The sequence below is a fragment of the Gymnoscopelus braueri genome, assembly GCF_963280865.1.
Source record: "Gymnoscopelus braueri genome assembly, chromosome: 4".
NCBI lineage: Eukaryota > Metazoa > Chordata > Actinopteri > Myctophiformes > Myctophidae > Gymnoscopelus > Gymnoscopelus braueri.
In genome coordinates this window covers 56,627,412-56,652,977 of record NC_137605.1, presented here as the reverse complement: position 1 = coordinate 56,652,977, position 25,566 = coordinate 56,627,412, and the positions used below count along the sequence as shown (strand labels likewise).

Here is a 25,566-nt window from a genome sequence, read left to right as displayed (position 1 = left end):
TAGGCTACGCTACTAGCTAAGTTATTAGCCTGCTGTCTTCCAGACCAAGGACCGAGATGGAACCACCGAGGAGTTGCGGGTTCGCGGAATGCGAACTCCTCATCGCCGCAGACGACCCCCACCGAGTCTGCATCTACTGCTTGGGGGTCGATCACCTATTCTGCGCCAAGGCCCGCCAGGGTGAGCCGGATGAGTGCCCTGGCTGCGCGACGTTCACCAGTCAACAGCTCGACTCTCGGCTGGACAGGGCTAGGACCTTGGTCGGCAGGGCCAGAAGAGACACCGGTGAAGCATCCACCACCACCGGCCCAGGGACAACAGTAGTGCAGCACAAGAAAAAGCAGCTCATGGGACCCCCACCGGTGCCGATGCCGAGGCTGAAGCGTCAGGCGCCCACGACGCTGACGCCACCTCCCGCCGCTGCGAGCGGAGGCATGTCTCCGCTGCAGCACACCAGCAGCGCTTCTCCCTCCCCCAACGAGGGCACTACGAGTGGGGAGCTTCGATGGCCGACAGCGAGGAGTTGATGGCTCTCCGCGATGCCGACGTGGCGGAGGAAGGGGGGGATGACTCGGAGCTCACATCATACCAAGACGTCCAGGAGGTGTCTATGACGAGCGCCGACAAAGATGAAGAAAACCCCGTGACCGTCGAGGAAGAGGTCCTCGAGCCTGTGACGACGGTCTTCAAGCGGGCCATCTGCAGGTGCGGGTTAGAGCAGCCCTTGGAAAGCAGCAACGCTGCCAACTCCGCAGCCGAATTCCAGGGCCTGGAAGCCCCACCACCGCGAGTGGTGGAGTCTAAAAAGCTCCCGGAGGCCAAAGGGTTTAGAACGGCGCTGCTGAGCTCCTGGGGAGATCACACCGACCCTCAAAGACTACCCTTCCCTATCGACCTAATCACCGCCAGAGAACTGGGCTTGGTTGAGGTCCCTCCTATGGATACTGTGCTCGCACAGGGGCTGGAGAACATGCAGAAAGGCGCGGTGGCACTTGGAGGCTCACCGACCTTCACTAAAACAGATCCACCGACGACGCTATTGCCATGGCTCTCCACACCGTCCTCTCGCACATGGACAACAAGCTGCTGAAGGACAAATATGTACGCATGCTGTTCGTGGACTACAGCTCAGCATTCAACACCATTGTCCCAGCAATACTTGACAAAAAGCTCAGAGACCTAGGGCTACACCCAAGTATGTGCGACTGGATACAGGACTTCTTGTCCAACCAACATCAGGTGGTGAGAATGGGCAGCATCACATCCGACCCCCTGACCCTCAACACCGGAGCACCCCAGGGATGCGTGCTGAGCCCTCTCCTATACTCCCTGTACACGTATGACTGCATAGCCACACATGTCTCCAACACCATCATAAAGTACGCGGACGACACGACAGTGATAGGCCGAATCGTCAACAACGACGAGTCTGACTATAGAGAGGAGATCAACTCACTGGCACTCTGGTGCCGGGAGAACAACCTCTCTCTTAACGTCGACAAGACCAAAGAACTGATCGTGGACTTCAGGAGGCCGCGGAGAGACCATGCGCCCATCCTCATCGACGGTGCTGCAGTGGAAAGGGTCAGCGAGTTCAAGTTCCTCGGAGTACACATCGAGGAGGACCTCAAATGGGAGACGCACACCACACACGTGAGGAAAAAGGCTCAGCAGCGACTGTACTGGCTCCGCCGCCTGAAGAAGCTCGGAGTAGGACATCGCATCCTCAGGCTGTATTACAACAGTTCTGTTGAAGGCATCCTAACAGGCTGTGTCACGGCCTGGTACGGGAACTGCACTGCCCGAGAAAAGATCAGCCTACAGCGAGTAGTGCGATCGGCAGAGCGAATAATGGGAAGCGAGCTCCCAGCGCTCCAGGAACTGTACAAAAAGCGGTGCGTGGTCAAAGCCAAGCGCATCATCAAGGACAAGCACCACCCAAGTCACAGACTGTTCAAACCCCTACAACGACCGCGACCGGGCAAGGGGCTCTACCGCAGTATCAAGAGTTCCACCACCAGGTCCTGGTGCAGTTTTAACCCGGCTGCTGTCAGAATGCTGAATGAGGCATAAGCATAAGCCTTGTTCAGCAGCCTGACAACAGGCGGTGCAGACTTTTCTGGCTCTTCCTGAACACACCTGTGGACTACACCAGGTACAAATGACTTTTTGTTGCACTCCCTCATGGAGCTACTTGCGGATTATACTAGGGTCAGTCCACCCTAGGTGGACACGCACTGACCTTTTGCACCTTAATCCCATGTATAACGCACTGACTTTTTTTGGTCTTTTTTATTGTGCTCTTTTTCTCTAAGCACCTTAACGTCCATATGTATATCATGCACAGTATAAGTATAACATGCACAGTATACATACATTGCTGCTATGCTCAGGCACCTTAGTTTTTATTATCTCAGGTACTTTGTAAATATGTAGATAACTTGTCTGGCCTTCTGTTGCTCTCTTGTTTTGATCTCCTTCCCACTTGCCCCCCACCCCTCTTCTTCTCCCCCCCCCCCCCCTCTTCTTTCTATGGAAATTAACGTTGCGATGGGAACGATGTACAAAAACGAATTTCACCCACTTTGTTTACCTTGTAAACCTGTGATGTGACAATAAAACTGATTCTGATTCTGATTCTGATTCTGATTCTAATCCCCAACTCAAAACGTCCTCCGCGGCGTTGAAGAAGGCTTACTCCGCCGCTGGGCTAGTAGCAAAAGCCCTCAACGCCGTCACCATCCTCCAGGGCTCCTCCGCCGTGCGGCTCGCGGAGCTCAAGGGGACATGGATTGAATACCAAGGCCCTCATTGGAAACAAGTCCCCAAGGACTTTTATGAACGGACCTGTTAGACAAAGTATTTTAAATGTAACTGTGCTGTTTTACATTTTTTTGCCTAGCAGCGCTTCTCCCTCCCCCCAACGAGGGCACTACGAGTGGGGAGCTTTGATGGCCGACAGCGAGGAGTTGATGGCTCTCCGCGATGCCGACGTGGCGGAGGAAGGGGGGGATGACTCGGAGCTCACATCATACCAAGACATATTTTTTTTTATTTTTGAATTCATATTTCTTAAATTTACAATAATTCAACTGTATGGCATGCTAATGTTTTCAACAGAATTCTACAGAATAAATAAATATATGTTCTAAGTAACTGATCTCAATATTGACCCATGGTGATTATAAGTTTTGTCATAATCATATAGCTCTACAACAGAGACACAGCCATGATTGACAGCAACATTTTTTTTTTTATAATCAAAAAAAATATCATAGACTAGATGTCTATGGCATAGACTTTACCAGCGGTTTAGTTATTTCCAACACAACAGCACGAACAAAGTGGTCCATAGAGGATGACACAGGAGTGGTTTTACCACGGTTCTCTGTTTACTACTCACTATGGGATATCAGCGCCCCCAGGCGATGCACAGAGCAACACACACGCTCCCGATGCCAATTATATGCATTGGCTTAGGGTATGTCACGAGTCCGGAAGACCCTGGAGTACAAAGGCCTCCACGTGACATAGGCTCCTCCTCTTTTCTACTCTCTGCAAGGACTTTTATGAACGGACCTGTTAGACAAAGTATTTTAAATGTAACTGCGCTGTTTTACATTTTTTTGCCTAATAAAATATTCAATCAATCAATCAATGGGGCGACGACGCTAAAGAGCTGCACCGCCTGAACCAGCTTACCATCTCCTGCACCCACCACGCCGTCATGTGGACGGGCCGCGTGATGGATGACTGCGCGGCTATCGAGAGGATGAGGTGGCTCGACCTCGCGACCTTCACCAAGGACGCGGAGAAGATCGAGGCGAAGAGAAAGCTGCTGGCTCTTCCCCACACCAGGCAATCTCTTCCATGGTGCAGAAAAGTACCTCAAAGACTCCACGGAGTCCACGAAGGCTCGAAAAGAGGCAGCGGCGGGCATTTTGGCCCCGACACCTCCCCACCCAGACAGACCTCGCCAGGAGAGGCCTGTGATAAGGGGGAGATCCTCGTCGCACCAGTCCAGATCCAGCGGCAGCTCTCGCTCTTCATCGACCCGGCCATCCTCCAGGGCTGTAGGACCCGGGTCACTCGGAGTAGGTGACGTTCGCCGCAAAGATCCCCGCCCGCCCCCCTCCCCCCGGTCCGCGGTAGGGGAGGACGCGGGCGGGGGCAGGATAAATGACCCTCGCCCCCCGGTTTTACCGGTTGTTCGGCTGCCCCCCCCACATCCACACGGACGGAGTGGGGGACGATTAGCCAGTTTTCACTGGCCCCGACGGACTCAGAGGCAAAAAGACACAGACAGTTACTTTACAGAGCCAGGCCTCTGCTGTGATATGTCAAAATGTTTACCAGGGTGTATGTGTGCAAAAAGTGGTTCCAATAAATGTGAAATTTACAAAACCTCTCATCATTTCACCCGCCTCAGAGCCGCGATGCGGGGGGACCCCCCAGGGGGAGGCCCCCCCGTATCGGTGCTCCCCACCCATAAGCCCACAGCGCTTGGTCAGTCCCTTTGGAGACTGTCCAAACGCTGCTGGGATGAATACTGTGCATGCTATGAACAAGACAAAGGTAATAAATCCCTTGCTAATGATAAACGCCAGTGTACATGCGTCACGCCAATTTTACCATCCGTCTGGCAGAGGGCGCCAGAGGCCCACTGTGGGACGGAAGGTTTGCAAGATGGCGGCGCGGGTCACGCCAACCTCTGGAGGGCGACATAGTGCTTCTTTCGGTGGAGGCGGCTCCGTCGCCTCCTCTAGCCAGGTCAAGGGACCTAGACAAGATGGCGGCGGACTTTGTAGACAACAAGGGAATAGTATGGAATGCTTCCGCACTAAGTCACATGCCCCCTACTCGCCTCCCGTTAGGATCGACGCGACCTCTGTTGCCTCTAGCGGGATCCACGAATGGAGCCCCGTTGAGCAGGGTAATAGCGTCTCCGGTTCCCATGGATACTGTAACGCGACCAGTGGAACCGATGTCGTCAACATCCAGCAGCAATCCGCTCGCTCGATGCTTGAATCAATGGGTGCTGCGTACCATGGGTTACAGACTACAATTTTCCAGGAAACCTCCTACGACGGACAAGGTATTGTTCACTCGAGCGTCGGGCCAGGCGGCCAAGACTCTGAGAGAGGAGGTGGCCTCTCTCCTGAGCAAGGGCGCAATCAGGGAATTATCTCCGGATCAGAACCGTCAGGGGTTCTATTTGGAATATTTTCTGGTGAAAAAGAAAAAGAAAAAGAAGCATCTCAAAGATGCTTACTTCCACATACCAATTTACCCCCCGCACAGAAAGTTCCTGCGCTTCGGCTTCGAAGAGAAAGTGTACGAGTACATGGTTCTCCCTTTTGGTATGTCGTTGAGCCCGAGGGTGTTTGTGAAGTCTACCAACGCAGCCATTGCCCCACTACGGAGAAAGGAAATCCGCCTGTCGACCTACATCGACGACTGGTTAATAGCCGCGGGCTCGGAGGAGGAGGTGGCGCGGCACACGGCCGTGGCCATCTCCCACCTGACGTCTCTAGGTTTCACAATCAACGTCCAGAAGAGCGTTCTGGTTCCGTCCCAGCGGGCCACCTTCCTGGGGATCTTGCTGGACTCGAACACGCTCAGGGCACGCCTATCCAAGGAGAGGATAGACAGCGTTTTGGCTTGTGTGAGGTCTTTCCGCCTGGGGCGTCAAGTTACTTACAAACAATGCATGCAAGCGGTTTAATCCGCTTAGGCAGGCTCTACATGAGACCTGCTCAGAGGTGGCTGAGGGCTCTCCGGATCCCACCCACCTCAGGCCGTCGGCCAGTGGTGGTGTCTCCATGGTGCGTGGAGGCACTCAGACCATGGTCACAGGCAACCTTTCTGTCCCAGGGGGTCAGTATAGGGGCTGTGATTTCGTGGAAGGTCATCACCACGGACGCCAGTATGACGGGTTGGGGAGCCGTCCACAAGGGCAGGTGGACCAGGGGGGTGTGGAGCCTGACGTTACAGTCGGCCCACATCAATTACCTGGAACTGCTGGCGGTTTTCCTCGCTCTGAAGCATTTCGAGGCTCGGATCCTGGGTTGTCATGTCTCGGTCAGAACGGACAATACTACAACCATGTGTTATATCAACAAGCAGCGAGGCTTGACATTTCAGGTGTTGGATGGTCTAGCACGCGAGATGACGCTATGATGCGACTTGCGGCTCGCGTCCATACGGGCGTCTCATGTATCGGGCCTCCAGAACCGCGGAGCGGACCTGCTGTCCAGAGGCAGTCTCCGGTACGGAGAGTGGTCGCTCAAACCGAGTGTGGCGGACCAAATCTGCCGCAGGTTCGGCCGCCCCCAGATTGATTTGTTTGCCTCCGAAGAGAACGCGAAGTGTTATCGTTTTTTCTCAGTGAAGGCGGGGAACCGCTCCATGGGCGTGGACGCCTTGGCACACAGTTGGCCGAGCGAACTGCTTTATGCCTTCCCGCCAATGGAGTTGATCCTCCCTACGTTGGAGAGGGTCAGACTCCAGGGTTTGTCGGTGTTGCTGGTGGCCCCAGTGTGGGGCACGTGGAGATCGGAGATAACTCCGCTCCTTTACGACGTGCCTCTGGCCCTCCCTGTCCTCGTAGACCTGCTGCGGCAGGGAGGGGACGAGGTGTTCCACGAACGCCCTCAGGACCTGGATCTGTGGGTTTGGCCCGTGAGAGGGCGAATTTGAGCTTGTGTGGCCTCCCCCCTGACGTGGTGGCTACCATCCAGGGCACGAGGGCCGTGTCCACGAGGAATGCTTACGATGTCAGATGGAATATGTTCGCATCTTGGTGTCTGGAGCAGTCACCAGTGGTGGTGGCTTTCCAGGCCTCGGTGTGTAGCATTCTCACTCTTCTACAAAGAAGCTTAGATCAAGATTTATCCTTCTCAACAGTAAAGGTGTATTTAGCGGCCATTTCGGCTTGCCATGAAGGGTTCGATGGCAAGACGGTGGGCCAGCATCCCTTGGTGCGCCGGTTTATGTGCGGCGCCAGGAGAGCTAGACCGGTTAACAGGCCACTGTTCCCAGTCTGGGATCTGACGGTGGTGCTGGATGCACTATGCCGTCCCCCGTTCGAGCCTTTTGAGTCTGCAGATCTGAGGGTCGTTAGTCTCAAAACGGTCCTCTTGGTGGCCCTGTCTACGGCTAAACGGGTCAGTGACATGAACGCACTCTCGATGAGTCCAGAGTGCATGAAGTTTCTGAACAACGACAGGAGGGTTTTGCTTAACCCTAACCTGACGTTTGTTACAAAGACCGGGGTGGTGGCCCCGGATCCGGTTGAGTTGGTGGCTTTTCATCCACCTCCCTTCGTTTCGGCGGAGGATAGGCAGTTACATTTTCTCTGTCCAGTGAGAGCCCTGAAGCTCTATTGTCAGAGAACGGCGGCCAATCGTTCATCGACGCAACTCTTTGTCTCTTTTGGCGTGGGGGTTCGGAGGAAGGCGGTCACCAAGGCGACGCTTTCTAGATGGATCCGAGATGCCATCAAGCTGGCTTATGTGAGTAGTGGTGCCCCAGTCCCGGGGGGTCTGAGGGCTCACTCTACTAGAGGCATGGCTACGTCCTGGGCTGTCTATAAGGGAGCTTCGATCCAGGAGATCTGTGCAGCTGCAAATTGGTCGTCCCCATCGACATTTGCGGCCTTTTATAGCCTGGACGTGGCGGCGTCGTCAGTGGCGCACGCGGTCCTGGGCGTGGCTGCTGCCTCCAGGTCAGTGGAGGGTAGGGAGTAGGCTTGGGGCCTTTCTCCATATCTTTCGACTTCCTCTTTAGGTTCCTTGGGACCAGCGGGGCTGGGTCCCGGGGAATGGGGCCCTGTTCCTCATTGTGTTATGAGGCGGACTCGTGTCTGCCTGTTAGAGAATAAGGCAGACTCTAGGGTCTGTCAGGGCCTAACCTTTATTATCTATCCCGCACCCCAGTCCGGTGGGCTGGGGGGCGCCCAGAGGCCATAGGTCGTGGACCTATGGCCTGGGGGCCATAGGTCACGTCCGTGTGGGCGGGACCTAGGGGCTAAGGGGCGTGCGGGCCTGTCAGGGTTGTGTGGCTCATTACCTCAAGGGGGGAGAACCGTAGTAAAACTAGAGGTTACGAATGTAACCCCGGTTTTAGTAGGTTCGGAGTTTACTACTCACCAGAGACCCCTTTCTGTGCGCATTTGGCATGCAGAGAGGAGAATGTTAAGAGGAGGAGCCTATGTCACGTGGAGGCCTTTGTACTCCAGGGTCTTGCGGACTCGTGACATACCCTAAGGCTAAGCCAATGCATATAATTGGCATCGGGAGCGTGTGTATTGCTCTGTGCATCGCCTGGGGGCACTGATATCCCATAGTGAGTAGTAAACTCCGAACCTACTAAAACCGGGGTTACATTCGTAACCTATAGAGCTTCAATTCCGTCACATCCAACTCCCACAGAACAAATCCTGTCCCGTCCCAATTACGGGCCAGAGTAAAAACAATAGGGTACTATGGAAGGTCAACTCTAAATAGGAAAGGGCCAGTTGTCTTAACCAGTTATTTTAGCTAGTTGGCAACTTGGCATTAACAAATACCATTACGGAGGTTGGTTCATCAAACACTGCTACATGACACTTAACCAATCCTAAAGTGCATCAATATCATAGAACAAAAAGGAACTGTAGGATATATTTATACTTCAGTCAGATAACTCCAATATTTAATTATAGAATGAGAATAAAAGTGTGGATATAATATTTATCTTAGCGTTCAGGGTCTGCAACATTTTTAGATATATAGATATGTCACAGGTAAATTGGCATTCCAGGTAAATTGGAAGTGGAGCGCTTGTTTTTAGGCGCGGGGCTGCGAGGCGAGAACGACAACAACAACATAGCAACCAGGAAATGCAAGCATCAGCCACAGTGGCGCACTTCGATAATCATTGGACTCCTCATCCACTACCACTGAGAGTCTGGGTTTGACTCCCGCTTGGGACATTACTTTTTCAAACCGCCGCCGACTACTTTTTTTCGCCGATAAAGTATAGTTTTGGGCCATGACGGAGGCGCGCCGACTCAGCAGACCTTGAGGCCGAGGAGTCGCGCCCGAGCGCCTCCAGGCGCGAGTGCCCGCGACGACCGGCCGATGGTCTGCTAGTCGACTAAAGCGCCGTCCGAGTTATGTACCGATAGGCACAGAATCGTAAATGATGTTGTGGGGACTGCGTTTGCCCCAACTGCCACTCACTGCACTAACATAGCCCGCCAGCACCGCCCCCTCGCCCCCTTGTGCTTCAACTGCATGGAATATGGCTGTGTGTGTGTGTGTGTGTGCGCGCGCGCGCGTGTGCGTGCATGCGTGTGTGCGTGCTCGTTTGTGCGCGTGTGCATGCGTGCGTGGTGTGGGGCTCATGTCTGGCTTGCATTGCCCTCTAGCGTCGATTCTACAGAATTGCCTGGGGGGGGGGGTGAAAACAAGCGCTTCTTTTCCAATTTACCTGGAATGCCAATTTACCTGTAACAGATATACTATAACAACCCCATGGGGAACAGAACTAATAGCAGAGTCTATTAGTGGTGCTGGGGTGGCGGTGTGAGCAAACAGGTGCATACAGTCTACGGACAAATGACTAGTCATACTAAAACAAAATCTACTTACTGTGTACAAGTATGCTGGTACTTTTCAATTTGATATGTTGTATAGTCTTTTTTTAAATACATTTAACTTTAAACACCCAATAAAGTATATGGGAAAGTCAGTGTTGTTTAAACTGAAAACCCTTTTTTCTTTCACTTTTCAACCATGTTACTTCAGCATGCTTTAACTTACAGACTCCATTTAAACTTTAAAAGGTTGAGGCATATTATGATCTCCATTACTGTGTTTAACTTTTTGATCACTTTTATACTTTTGAAGCTATCCCACTTCAACGCACATGCGGATATCACAGTCTTTTTTTTTATAAATCAGTGTAATCAATACTTGGACCAAGAACCTGTTGTATCATATCTTACACATCCCCACTTCCCCCTGGACCACACCATTTGCACTGCAGGTAGTTACAGAGCCTCAGGTGGTCTGACCCAAAATGGCTGCCATCAACTAAACAGGAGAGGTTGATGCACTACTAACTAACAAACAATTATTTTTTTAAGCAGTTCTGGTAAGTTTTCCTAGTATATCTTTACTAATATTTTGAAATAAGTGTTGGATAACTTGAATGCACTTATGAGCTCTCAAAATTTAGCATTTGAGTTTGTTTTTTATAATGTCAAAAGTGTGTGTATCAGATTTGATACTACAGGTCTATAGTCCTTTACGATTTGTATCATATTTGATACTACAGGTCTAAAATATATATTATTATTTTTTGTAATGTTAAAACCGACTTGAAATACCAATTGTAATACCCCTTGTATCAAATATGATACAACAAATAAATGATACAAAGGAATGTAAAAAAAAAAAAAAAAAAAAAAAAAATGTTTTAAGACCCAATAAAGTGTCCCTTTTCAAAATTTTGGAATTTTCTGACCTTTCCTTCAAGTTCAAGTTTTATTTGAAAACATCATAGCATAACAATATGAACTAGAAGGTACTGTTCCTGAAGAAACAGTGTGGGATCGCTAAGAATGTTGATGGTATTGAGTATTGATAGTGTTAGTAGAGTTAAAGGTTTGAAAGGTTTAAAGGTTTTAAAGGTTTTAAAGGTTTTAAAGGTTCTAAAGTTTTGAAAGGTTCTAAAGGTTTGAAAGGTTTAAGAGGTTTGAAAGGTTTAAGAGGTTCTAAAGGTTTGAAAGGTTCTAAAGGTTCTAAAGCTTTGAATGGTTCTAAAGGTTTGAAAGGTTTGAAAGGTTTAAGAGGTTCTAAAGGTTTGAAAGGTTTAAGAGGTTCTAAAGGTTTGAAAGGTTCTAAAGGTTTGAAAGGTTTGAAAGGTTTGAAAGGTTTAAGAGGTTCTAAAGGTTTAAGAGGTTCTAAAGGTTTGAAAGGTTCTAAAGGGTATTTACTTTAAATTATTTTTAGTCACTTTATTTACTTTAAAGTATTTTTTACTAATTTTTACAACTTTTAAGTATTTTTACTCAGTATAAGTACTCTTAAGTATTTTTAATCAAGGTACTTACTTTAAAGTATTTTTAGTCACTTTATTTACTTTAAAGTAGCTTTTACAATTTTTTACAACTTTTAAGTATTTTTACTATTTTTTTCAACTTTTAAGTATTTTTTCTAATTTTGAGTACTTTTAAGTATTTTTTCTAATTTTGAGTACTTTTAAGTATTTTTACTCAATATAAGTACTCTTAAGTATTTTTACTCAAGGTATTTACTTTAAAGTATTTTTAGTCACTTTATTTACTTTAAAGTAGCTTTTACTAATTTTTACAACTTTTAAGTATTTTTACTCTTTTTATCAACTTTTAAGTATTTTTACTAAAAAAAAATTAAAAAGTGAAATAATTCAAATGGTAGCCGACATGTCCTGAGTAGGCCGAACGTTGAAGAGTTGGAACGGAGTTTGTAGCTAAAAGTATGAAGGACTAGTTAGCCGTCAAAAAACGGTGGTGAAGATAACAGTAGTGTGATCGCTTTAGCGATCCCACAATTATGATGTTTCTGACAGTAAAATAATTGAATAAAACAAGAGGACCGCTCTATAAAATACTAAAACTAAAACTAATCATCAATCAAACATCAACATCAATAAAAATGTCTCTATTTCTTATGATAAAGAAGATAGTTCAGGTTCGACCAATGACCATTAATATCAACCCATGTCCCGCTGCACTGTAGCAATTAGTGCACCTGGGGCTGTTTCATGCTTGGCCTGTCAAAGAGGTGCAAAGTAACTAAGTAATTGACTTAAGTAATATACAATAATGTAGAGTGCTTACAATGCACAGTACCATTTTGAGGTACTTTTACTTTACTTTCCATTTATGTTAGTTCTACTCCACTACAATATTGTAGTGGAGTTAGAATTGTAATGAAATGCTAATTAGGCCCTGAGCACTGCACAGTAGTGTGACCTAAACACACTCAAAAAGTTACGCAACTATGCACACACGTCACAAGTGGCGAAAAATTACGTATTTTAATCATCTCAAAAAGAGGCGTGGTCTAATGGCTCAATAGCGCCCCCAACAAAATGTCCTAACCCTAACCCAACAGAAAGTCGGCCATTTTGAATTTATAGTGGCGTTTTTGTGCGTTTCACGCCATTTTCACAGGTTGTACTTTAACGAACTCCTCCTAGGCGGATTGTCGAATCCGCCTCAAATTCACTCAGAGTACACAAAATAACTTAACAATGAGTTTTCTTAAAACGGCCAAACAGGAAGTGAAAATATACAATCTACAATTCCTATTGGCTGGGCTTTAACACATTCCCTGCCAGAGGTTTTCTAGAACCTGCCAGTGCCAGGCATTTTGACCATTCTGACTCATCTTTGAGGACCCACAGAATATTTTTCAGGTGGTGAGAATGGGCAGCATCACATCTGACCCCCTGACCCTCAACACCGGCGCACCCCAGGGATGCGTGTTGAGCCCTCTCCTCTACTCCCTGTACACGTATGACTGCACAGCCACACATGTCTCCAACACCATCATAAAGTACGCGGACGACACGACAGTGATAAGCCGAATCGTCAACAACGACGAGTCCGACTACAGAGAGGAGATCAAATCACTGGCACTCTGGTGCCAGTAGAACAACCTCGCTCTTAACGTCGACAAGACCAAAGAACTGATTCAGGAGGCCGCGGAGAGACCATGCGCCCATCCTCATCGACGGTGCTGCAGTGGAAAGGGTCAGCGAGTTCAAATTCCTCGGAGTACACATCGAGGAGGACCTAAAATGGGAGACGCACACCACACACGTGAAGAAAAAGGCTCAGCAGCGACTGTACTGGCTCCGCCGCCTGAAGAAGCTCGGAGTAGGACAGCGCATCCTCAGGCTGTACTACAACAGCTCGGTTGAAGGCGTCCTAACAGGCTGTGTCACGGCCTGGTTTGAGAACTGCACTACCCGAGAAAAGATCAGCCTACAGCGAGTAGTGCGATCGGCACTGACTTTTTTTTGTATTTTTATTGTGCTCTTTTTTTTCTAAGCACCTCAACCTCCATAAGTATATCATGCACAGTATACATACATTGCTGCTATGCTCAGGGGGCGGCCATAGCTGAGTAGTTAGTGAGCCCGCCTAGGGAGCCAGAGGCCCTGGTTGCCCCAGGTTCGATTCCAGGCCAGGTCAGCATATGTGTCGATGAAATGAAATTTGTCCCTGAGCAAGACTCTTAACCCCTAATTGCTCACAGGTTCTCATTGGAAACAAGACCGCAAGGACTTAATTAAACGACCTGTTAAAAAAAGGAATTATCCTTATCCTAACCTTAATCTGGTTCTTTATCTCAGGTACTTTGTAAATATGTAGATAACTTGTTTGGCCTTCTGTTGTTCTCTTGTCTGACCTCCTTCCCGCTTGCCCCCCACCCCCCCCCCCCCCCTCTTCTTCTTCCTCCCCCCTCTTCTTTCTATGGAAATTAACGTGGCGATGGGAATGATGTACAAAAACGAATTTCACCCACTTTTTTACCTTGTAAACCTGTGATGTGACAATAAATCTGATTCTGATTCTGATTTTGTGCTATGACTATGAACACATGGAATATCTCAAAACAAAGATTAGAATCTCTTCTTTCATCCGGGAAAGAAAGTGAGTTGGTAGCATGTTCCGTTTTAGCTATAGGTAGTTGAATACAGCTTGTTTTCACACAAAAAAATCCCTTTTTCTTTAGAATCAGAGTTATGAGCATTTTAGTGAAAGAGACACGTTAGAGGCATAACAACGATTTCAAAAGTGATTTGACATTTATTTTGCGCCTTCATTGACATCAGTCATGTAAACGATACTCGTTTATAAAAATTAAAATTAGAAACTGCTTTTGAATAGACATTTATGGCTCTGTTTCACTCCAAAGTGAAAAGCTTATTTCAGCTCATTTCAAACAATTGTTTTCAACTCAAGTTATATACATCAAATAATAATACATAATAATAGTTCAAAGTGCAACATCAATACATCGGTCATCGAGAGCCTCATGAGAACACTTATTTTCCAGTCCAATATTCTATACTGCAGTGGTTGTCAAACCTTTTGTGCCCAAGCCACACCAATGGGCAAGTCAAAATCTCAAGCCACACCTGTATTCATAGCAACAAATAGCAGATCTACAATCTTTTACTGAGCTTGTAGATCATCTTTTTTTCTTGTATGCCATTTATGACAATTTGTGAAAATAAATAAATAAAAATAAGGGATGCCAGGGCGTGACCCCCCAAAATAATCATATTTGAACTGGTTCTCCAACTTCACATTTACAACTCTGAATGAGAGTGCACAAAACACAAATGGGACGAAATGGACCTGAATCAGTAATCTATGCTGCAGTGGTTCTCAACCTTTTCAGGCCGTGACCCCCCAAAGTAATCATATTTGAACTGGGGACCCCCATTTTGTTTGACTCTGTTCCACAGATAAATATTGTGAAAATATCAGATCTACAAGCCATCTCTTCTCCTTCTTCCTCTCTTCCTCTCCTCAGTCTGTCTGTCTGTCTGTCACTCTCACACAGTGATTCTCCAACTTCACATTTACAACTCTGAGTGAGAGTGCACAAAACACAAATGGTACCAAATGGAGATGAATCAGTAATCTATGCTGCTTACTGATTGTGGTTCGATAAATATTGTGAAAATAGCAGGTACACAGTGCCAATGTTGCAGGCTAGGGCTTCAAGATCATTCATCCCTACAAGTATAGGACTCCTGAACAAACAGGCCCCATCTCAGTTCTGTGCATAAAATTTAATGTGATGCCCTGGTAGCCTTTTCTAGTGTTTACTCTGTAAGAGAGGAGATGTGTAGCACTGTCAATGTATTGTGTGATCTGTCTATGTATTGTGTATTTATGTTATGTTTTGTGATTTTTTGTATCCTGATGGCTGCTTGGTACAAAATGAATTTCCACAAGGACAATAAAGTATATCTATCTACAAGCTCACAGCGAGGCGTTGAGGTCCCAACCCACAGGTTGAGACCCACTGTTTGTTTTCATATACCTGGTTGCTTATTTCTCTTGAAAATATGGCATTCAAAGGAATTTGCAGTCTCACGTGACAGACACGCGCACACACACACGCGCACGCACGCGACGCGAGCATACCTTCAGTAAATCCTCTCCAATCCGCATGGCACACGGATCTATCCATATCATGAAGAATTGAACTCCATCCACGGACTCAGGGCGACGGTGACGCGCGCGGGTTGAAAGATCACGATCGTGGTGAGTTTTTCTTTATTTGTTTTCAAAACAATGATGGTGACGCGATCACATCACAGCTGACCCGAGGGGTAAAGTGCGCGTGGACCGCTTACCGTCTGTCTTGCCTGCGGTGTGCAACAGGTCGTCGCCCGCGTGCGCATGCACATACCAGCACGAGTGCGAGCATGTCATGGGAACACGCTTGTCTTGCCTCACTTCTCACCGGCAGATCTGTGTAAACTTTCGGTTTAGGGACAGGAAAAGTTCATCCTCCGCGCGTGTGCACATACGAGCGCGAGCATGTGACGGGCACACGCTTGCCCCGCCTGCTCTCACTGCTAACAGCCTAGTCTAGAGTCAGAATGTGCTCGGATCAAACTTTCGGTTTGATCCGAGCGGAGTAGCGGACCCCTGACATTATACAGCTTTAGTCTTTTATAATAACATGTTTTGTGTGATCGCGTGACCGGATCACGTGATTTTTCAACGTCTCTCTGATCTAGATGAATGATATTAACCGACGGTGTGCCGTACGGTCCAATCTAATGTAAACTACTGAAAAGACCACTTCACGTTGATCTACGCGATTGGCACGCAACGGTTGGATTTTAATTCACGTAGATCTACGTGATTGGCAGGCAATGTGTTAAGCAGCCATAACTCCAGTTCCCAGCATGGTAAACCTACGAAATTTGCTAAGTGCACTTGGACAGCCAATAGGAACAGGCTGTAATTGCTTAATTCCTGCCTCCTATATGTTCCTATCGGCTGGGCTTTAAACAACCATAACTCCAGTTCCCGGCATGCTAAACCTACGAAACGTGCTAGGTGCACTTGGACGGCCAATGGGGACAGGCTGTAATTGTTTATGCCCCGCCCACTCTGTGTTCCTATTGGCTGGGCTTTAAACAGCCATAACCCCAGTTCCCAGCATGCTAAACCTACAAAACTTGCTAGGAACACTTAGACGGCCAATAGGGACAGGCTATGATTGCTTAAGCCCCACCCCTCTGTGTTCCTATTGGCTTGGCATTTAACAGCCATAACTCCAGTTCCCTGCATGCTAAACTTCCCAAACTTAGTAGGTGCTCTTATACGGCCAATAGGGACAGACTGCAATCAGCCTGATTGCCATACAGACTTGTATCGTGGACAGAAATGCAAAGGACTGGTCATCGCTGCTTGCAGCTTTATTTGCTCATTGAAATGCTGTAATATTACAGCATTTGACAAATTTAGTTACTTGTTACTTTGCAGATTTTATTACTAATACAACACATATATTGACCACTTAAGTCCTATACTTTGGCCATTCGAAAAAGCTGATCTACAATATAATAATAATAAACTTTATTTGTATAGCACCTTTCATGACATGAAATGCAGCTCAAAGTGCTTTACAGAGCAAGAATACAATTACAGTTATAACCAATTTAACAATAAAGCAAACAAAAATTAAATAAAATAAAATAAAAGCAAAAGCATAAAACAACATTAAAATAGGCAATACAGTGAGGAATTAAAAATCAACCAAAGAATCAGCTAAAAGCAAGAGTGAAGAAATAGGTCTTGAGCTGTGCTTTAAAGCTATCGACAGAGGCTGCCTGTCTTAAGTGTAATGGGAGTTTATTCCACACTGTCGGTCCGTAAAAGCAGAATGCTGCTTCACCGTATTTTTGATATGGCACCTCGAGCAGGTCAGCACTTGAAGACCTGAGGGCCCGGTTTGGAACATATCTCTCTAGGCAGTCAGAGAGGTAGGAAGGTGCCAGACCATTTAGAGCTTTATAAACTATTAAAATAATTTTAAAATCAATCCTAAAAACAACCGGGAGCCAGTGTAGTGAAGCTAGAACTGGAGTGATATGTTCTCTCATCCTAGTTTCAGTTAAAATTCTGGCTGCCGCATTTTGAACAAGTTGTAATCTGTCAGTTGTTTTCTTTGGCAGGCCAGAGTAGAGTGCGTTGCAGTAATCAAGCCGAGAGAAAACAAAAGCGTGGATCAACGTTTTTGCATCGTCTAACGACAGATAGTCTCTAATTCGCGCAATATTTCTAAGATGAAAGAAAGCAATCTTGGTGACATGATTAATGTGTGTATTAAAATTCAATTCAGAATCGATAATAACCCCCAGGTTCTTTACTGTGGTGTTACTTTCTACAGCCAGGTTACCAAGTCTACTTATTATTGATTCTCTCTGCTCACTGGAGCCAATTATGAGAACTTGGACTATGACCCGTTATAAGCTTAAGATCTGCAATGTTTTTAAAAAGCTTGACATTTTTTGCATACTTTTACTTTGATACACACATACACAGCACCCCACTACCACACCCCCGCACTACCACCAGCTATGCACTTTTTCGGAACTGATGGCAATTCGTTGAATGGAAACAGGTGTTCAATTTGGACACACACACACACACACACACACACACACACACACACACACACACACACACACACACACACACACACACACACACACACACACACACACACACACACACACACACACACACACACACACACACACACACACACACACACACACACGGGACCTCTTTTCATATCATACATTTTTGGTTTGAAGCGAGTCCACACTGTTTCTTCAGGAAGAGTATTTTCTAGTTAATAATAATAATATGGGTCAGGGACGTGTTACGTGCTGTGTTCAACATATTACTCACAGTTCAGGAGAAAGAAAGACGGGAGAGCCTTCTTTGTTTACAGTTCAGGCATATCCAAGTGAAGCACAATCATTCCTCATTGGTTAAGAAGAATCTTACCTTAGCTTACAACTAGCGCCAAAAAACTATGTTTAGTTGGAAAAACACCCATGATATATTGCAACCCGTTCATCCCACAACTACGACCGTGGCCAGACAAGGAGGTCTACGGAAGAATCAAAGGTAAGACCACCAGATTTCTGAACAGCTTCCACCTACCCGGCTACCATCAGACTATTGAACAAGGCCTGAACACGGGCTGTCATTAGGCTGGCCTGCCACTCTAAAACACTTTCCTCTGATGGACAGTTTTTCCTTATGTTTGATTACCTCCCTTTGTGTGGATCGTTCCCCCATGAGGACTACTATCCATCCACATGGATCTACCATGTGGATTGTTACCTGTGAAAGTATGTGCCTTATGCAGATGAGCTTCTTATGTGGACCTGCTGCTGTGCTGCTAGCCTCATGTAGCCTACATGTGGACCTACCAATGCTTTGCATCTTTTGCACCTTGTGCCTAATCTCATGTAGGCCTACATGTACAGTACTTGTAAGCTGCTTATTTATGCTATGTGAATACAATATGTAGATATATTTGATAGTTTTTTTTTTCCTTTCTCCTTGCTCTCCCTCGCTTAGATGTTTTGGGAAATATGAGGCCCCAAATACTAACTGATGAACAGTGACTGAAATATGAGGTCTACTCATTGTACTGTATAAGCATTTCACCACTGTACTGAATCAAAACATTCACACTAACTACTGTACCAATATGAGTCCTATTTATTTAATTTAATGTTTTACAATGGAAGAAGACAGTGCTGCATTGTTTTAACTAACAACAACTAGTCTTTAGTAGTTCAGTAAGCAAAGTCCAGGAATGGACCTGTCACAATTATTACATAATCGCCTAATCGCAATTATTTGAGATAATCAATTATTTTGCATAATCGTCATAATCGTTTCCACGTTGAAAAATGTTCATACATTTTCAAGCATTTTTTCAAAAATAGCAGTATCTACAAGCTAACGCATTACAAGTGTTGAAAGCTTGTAGATCAGCTATTTCCACTATTTACATTTTTTTTTTGAAAGTATTAAATTATTATATGTCAGTAATTTCTGTGTATATACTTGAGTTATTTGTCATATCTACCCTGTGCAACTTTTGATCACAAAGCCTAAAAGGCAAACGGAAATATAATTTGCATTCATATTTTCCAGTGTTAAATGCCATAAACAATGAATCGCAATTAGTTGTGTAATCGTCAACTGGAATTTTGTCATTGTGATTCCCTATCCAGGGGTCTATTTCACGAAACCTGGATTAGGGATAAACCGGGTTTGAACCGGGTTTAATCGGCTATCCTGGCTTAAATTATCCAGGAATCGGTTTCACGAAAGCTGAGTTAGCTCGGCAGATTAACTTAGCCAGTAAACCTGGATATGTTTATCCATGATCCGGTTTCACGAAAGAAAATTTAAGCAATCCTGCCTTAGTTACCATGGCAATTTAGCTGTGAAGTTAGCCTGGTCCGGACCAGGCTAACAGCCAAGCTTTATTAATCCAGTGCCTTGTTCTTCAAGTTTTGTGAAATAGCTGTTAGTCCAATGACTTGAGTTTTTCCACACTTATTCAATTCTTATGCGAAAATCGAAGATCTACAAGCCCGAAATGTTTTTGTCTTATGGTTGACCCCCGGCCCCCCGTTGACCCCCGTGGACCCAGGACCCCCGGCCGCCAAAAGGCAAGCTTTTCACTTGTAGATCTTCGATTTTAGAAATTAGAAAATTATTCTAAGTGTTTATAATTATAATTCCAACATTCACTTAAACTCCTTATGTTTAAGCCTAACTGAATTATATATTTATGGATTTGTATATAAATTAATTGCATATTTTTGGACAACTTGTGCATTTAATTTGTCGGCAATACTTTGCCACGCTTTCTCCCTGGATCTATATTTATTGCGGCCGTGTTGAGAACCCATGCACATTAGAGCTAAGTGGGCGGGCCTTCAGATCAGGAAGCAGGCCGCGCTTTACCCAATCAAATGTAGTGGGCGGGATTTACGTCTGTGTGCTCACTTCCGACTGAAAACAAACCAAAACTCATTTAACAATAGCGTCCTCGAAGCCGACAAAACCAAGGAAAGATATTCACATTTTAACTTGTTCTTTCATCATAGAAACAAGTGGGCTTATAACCAAAATGATCCATGTTCTTTGGGAGAAATGGAGTTAGTGTTCCGTGGAGAAATATTGTTAGTGGGATTGAAAACATAGGCGCACCACCGGAAGTGGAGGGCTGAGGGCAGACCAAAACCCTGGTTTCCAGTGAGCATGGCTTCTGGGCACAGCTCCGCCCAGAGCCAAATGCAAAAGTGAAAAACAGCAGAGGGCACTGTTTTTCCTTTTTATTTGACGATGGGTTCCCAGATTGTGCTTGTTCTAACCCAGTGGTGCAGACAAAAAAGTGTTCCTTCTAAAGTTGAAAAAATTAAGAATGTATTGTTTTTAGTAGTAATACAGTGAGCAGAGCATTAAAATCCAATTCATAATCACATGCATATGCATAATACTAATGTTTTCTTTCTCACCCGTCTTCTTCTTTCCTTTGGACTTTTTCTTTCTATCTTTTTCTTTCTTCTTTTTTTCGCTAATTCCTCCACCTACGTTCACCAAAACAAAAATAAGACAAAAAAACTTGATGCGATGCAAAGTTAAACTTGAGCCTGTGTGAGCCAATCAGATCTCAGCAAAAATACGTCCAAAGTCAGAGGGACAGCTGGTATTCCCCCCTTAAATTGTTCAAGTAGATTGACCCATTCCATCCTATAGAAACCCATTCCATCCGATACCATTTTTTCTTTCCCGATTCCAATACAGATACATTTTCATGGCAAGGACCCCCAGATTAATATAAATGTGTCCATCTAAAAACATTTAGTGCCAAGATTTGTGTTGTTCAAAATGTTTCAAAAACATTTATTGAAAAAAGCAGATCTACAAGCTCACAACGCGCTGCATCGCAAAACGCTGTGAGCTTGTAGGTCGGCTATTTTCAAATAAATAGCCTAAGAAGCCTTGTCGCTTATTTTGGGCTTGTTTTCATGGACCTGGTTGCTTGTTTCTCTCGCAAAATCTGCCAACACTGGAAGTGAGAAGACGCGACCACTCCGCGTCAGGGCCCACTGTAGGCTTGTTACGCCGCTGCCCGCAGTGTGTAGTTTGATGTTGTGCATGTAACAGACATACCTGTTAGTGTCTCTATCTCTCTCTGGAAGAGGCTGCACATGAACTCTGCAGCCGCACTGAGGCGCTCCAACACAAACACTCTGACCCAACAAACATCACCGCTTGTGTGTTTCTCCAAAACACACAACATCTCCTCTCCCACCGACGTCAGGTGTCCATTTATCTTCAGCCGTACGGACTCAATTTGACGCGTTTTACCTCCTTTAAGAGACATTTCACCTCCTTTAAGAGACATTTCACCTCCTTTAAGAGACATTTCACCTCCTTTAAGGGACATTCTTCGTTTAGGAGAAACCTCGCGTCAACAGGAAAAACTCCGGGGATTACTTCCTGGTCAACGTGTTTCAAACATGCACAATGAAGGATCTAAGGCACTGCTGCCTTAATGCCTTTCGCCCCCTGGTGGAGGAGGTGTTCACTTTAAAACTGCTGACCAGTAGTCCAGTGGTTCTCAACCTTTTCAGGCTGTGACCCCCCAAAATAATCATATCTGAACTGGGGACCCCCCGAAATAATCATATTTGAACTGGGGACCCCACAAAATAAGCATATTTGAACTGGGGACCCCCAAAATAAGCATATTTGAACTGGAGACCCCCCCCAAAATAATCATATTTGAACTGTGGACCCCCCAAAATAAGCATATTTGAACTGGGGACCCCCCACCCTGATAAATACTTGGAATTTAGTAGTTGAGGCATTACATTTAGTTTGACTCGGCTTAATAATGTGTAAATTGGAGATCTACATATTGTAGATCGGCTTTTTTCGAATAGCCAAAGTATAGGACTTTAGGCTATAGGGCTGTTTTGAGTTGGCATAGCCATTTTCATTAATGTACCACTCACACTGGTCTGAGAAAAGGGGGGCAGACAGTTCCTGGCAAGCGAATCTGTTTTTCCGAATACAGTTTGTCCCCTTTCATTTCTGTTTTATGAATCACTGGGGTCAAATGGTGTTGGCATCATGTCTTTGGGTCTGTTTGGAGTTGGCATAGCCATTTTCATTTATTAACACGCGCATGATGGAGGCACGCCAGAGGCGAGGTGCAGGAGAACATGAAACCATTGTTTGAAACAAACACCCGTTGTAATTACCATGGTTAATGTAATAAGGTGCTAATAAGATGCAATTGCAAATCGTATGGACTATGTGTCTGATCGCTTTGATCAAGCTTGCGTACAAGCAACTCGGAGGAGCAACCAGTAGCCTAACGGCAACCCCCGGGATACCTGCCAGCATATGTGTTTTGTCAATTTATTTGGAAAGATCTTGGAAAATGTGTGCAAATCTTTGAATCTTTGAGTGGTTCCCAAACTTGTTCATGTCAAGGACCCCCCAACATTTTGTGTATTTGGCCGTGGACCCCCATTTCAAAATATTGTTTTGGTGAGCGTTCTCACCTTATGTCCGCACTACATGACTGCAGGTGACTACAGGTGTAGTTCAAATCCAAACCAACCCCCATAGCTCAAAGGACCGTCCCCGAAGGTGTCGCCGTAACATCTTGTTCAACCTTCTTTCCCCACTCGGCCACTCCCATTAGCTACCTCACATGTAGGCTACTATCATGGCGTCTGCAAACATATCAGAGTCGGACCATTCCATGGAGGAAGATGACTATTTTGACATTATCTCGGAGTCAGAAATACAGCAGGGTTACTTATTTGAACACAAGTACACCGAAGAACGGACCGTTGACGGTGGACGCTTGTCTCTCGAGTATGTAAACATTGCTGTAAAGTCGCCACTATCATTATAATCTCATGTTGTATCTCTCGGATAGATTAGACTAGCTGATGAAGGTACATGGAGCCGGAGGCAACACACGTTTTTTTTTTCTGATGGCGTTCTAATAAAAGAACGTTTGTTATTGTTTAATTTGACGTTCATATTTCAAATATAAAGTTCTTACCCCGTGGCCACAGATGTTACAATTGGAATCGGGTGGGTCTAAGTACCCGTATCTTCCGTATTGTTCAATAAAAAAACATTTAAATCCGAACGGTGGCCATTTTCTCTTAGATGTATAATGTATCAGAGTGCAATACACATCCGTAATTGAAAGCATTTGGAGAAAATGGCCACCGATTGGATTAAAATGATTTTTATTAAACAATACGGAAGATACTGGTACTTAGACCCACCCGATTCAAATTGTAACATCCGTGGCATGAGGTCAGCACTTTATACTTGAAATCTGAACGTTTATGTAGATGTACGGTCTGTACATGTAGAAAAAGCAAACACCAGGTTGAAGCTCCGCCATGACTGTCATGTTTCAGAGCTACTGAGTTTCATGACGTCGGCGGGTCCCGAAAATAGCAGATCTACAAGCTCACAACGCGTCGCGGACTCGACACTTTGTGAGCTTGTAGGTCTGCTATTTTCGGTGCGCATGCAACTAAGAATAAATTAGGTATCACGTCGGATGATATCCATGTAAAGTCTAATCTAATGTGTTCTTTCCAATGACAGGACAGAAAGTTGTCATCAGCCTGCAAAAATGAAGGAACTGCTAATGAAGACCTGGGACTACAGCCATATATATATTTTTTCTAAATAAAACGGTAACATTTACACACTGCTTGCTCTACTCATTGGTATATTCTACATTGTGTAAGCATTTATAATGAAAACATGTATGTACACCCAATTCTATAAGGGTTATTTTGAACCGTTTCATGATATAGGATAGGAGATGGTCTTTCATTTGGCAGAATGGTACATAATTACATGACTGTAAGCATTACAGATATAATAGTGAAAAACTCTTGTACATTCTGACTTCTACATGTAATCATTATTTTTCTGGGGACCCCAGCACACTGGATTCAACTTTACTGGTCTTAGATACAATAGGCTATTAAACCCTAATATTATCCATATACACCAATTGAAAGCATGAAACGGTCTCATTTGAAAAAAAAAAAAAAGATTAGGCTGTGTATGACAAGAGTATTTGAACATTAGCATGTCATCTATTCTAAAGTAATGGCCATCATGTGTTCTATAAGTTTAGTCCAAAGAATATAACTGGAAACATGAAACAGTGAAACATTATGTTCTCAGAAATAAGGAATCACACATGACATGAGTATTGTTTTATTATTATATTGTTGACTATGCCTCATCGCCATGGATGTCCCGACTATAGATGGACGTCACCAGCACTGTCTTCATGGTGGGAACTGGGAGGGAATGTTGAACACGCACGCACACACACACACACACACACACACACACACACACACACACACACACACAATCAATACAGATCACAATACAACAGCAGCAAAGATTGAATAGTTTCACGGAACATTCAAGTCTATTCAGTGTTGCCAGATCTTGTGAGAGAAATAAGCAACCAGGTCTATGAAAACAAGCCCAAAAGAAAATACCTAGGCCAAGAGCACTTGAAACCTAGACATGGGCTATTTGAAAATTGCCGATCTACAAGCTCACAACGCGTAGCGATGCGACGCATTGTGAGGTTGTAGATCTGCTATTTTCTACGAAATCTTGAGGAAAAAAAGCGCTAAATATATGGAATATTTTTGAAACATTTTAACAACACAAATCTGGTACAGGGGTCCTTGGCAGAAATTATAATTTAAGATGAGGGTCCGTGGACAAGTACACAATTATTTGATTTATGTATTTAAAAACAAGCCCAAAAAAAGTAACCCCCAACTACCAATATTTACAAAGTCCCAGAGTCGCTTATAATAAGCAGACATGGCAACACTGGTTGATGACAACATCAACATGTGTTGATGTTGTTGTTGTAGTGAGAACTGGGAGGGGAAAGTTACAATGTAGACCACACCCCCACGCAGCCTTCCCTCCCCACAAGGAAGGGCAGTGCCCCAAAGCATTATGGTCATTGTAGTAATGCAGCAGTCCAGTCAAACCCCAGTCAAAAACACATACTTCTATATTGTTCTGGCCATAGGGTGCAAATTTAAAAATGTGCTACTATTGTCTACTACAAATATTATTAACATTGAGTGACTGTAAGTTCTTCCAGGGGTGAAATGCTCCTTTAACATTTGTATATGCTACATGAAGGGAAAATCAAACGTATGCAAAAACTGTCAAAGTAGCCCAGAATCCCGAAGAGAAAAATGCATTGAATTAATAAAATAATGATTATGCCATTTGAAATCTTAAAATACATGTTTATGTTACTCTACCAGTAACCTATGAGTTGCAGGTAAAAACTAAATGATATAAAAATAGAAGCATTTGATATTCCATCGTTCCATCTTTAT

The 25,566-nt window shown here is 45.1% G+C and overlaps 1 protein-coding gene across 1 annotated transcript in view; it reads right to left on the bottom strand.

Annotated features, from left to right (window-relative positions):
- Positions 1–21,584, bottom strand: part of LOC308083686 (uncharacterized protein) — a gene marked incomplete at its 3' end in the record, with an annotated part of 68,153 nt that extends 46,569 nt beyond the window's left edge. Inside the window, exons 1-2 of the mRNA XM_080426000.1 lie at positions 21,293–21,584; positions 20,635–20,706 (exon numbers count right to left, since the gene is read on the bottom strand). Coding sequence (XP_080282126.1) covers positions 20,635–20,706; positions 21,293–21,569 — 349 coding nt within the window. The 5' untranslated portion in view covers positions 21,570–21,584. The remainder of the gene's footprint in view (positions 1–20,634; positions 20,707–21,292) is intronic.
- Between the last annotated feature and the right edge of the window lie 3,982 nt (positions 21,585–25,566).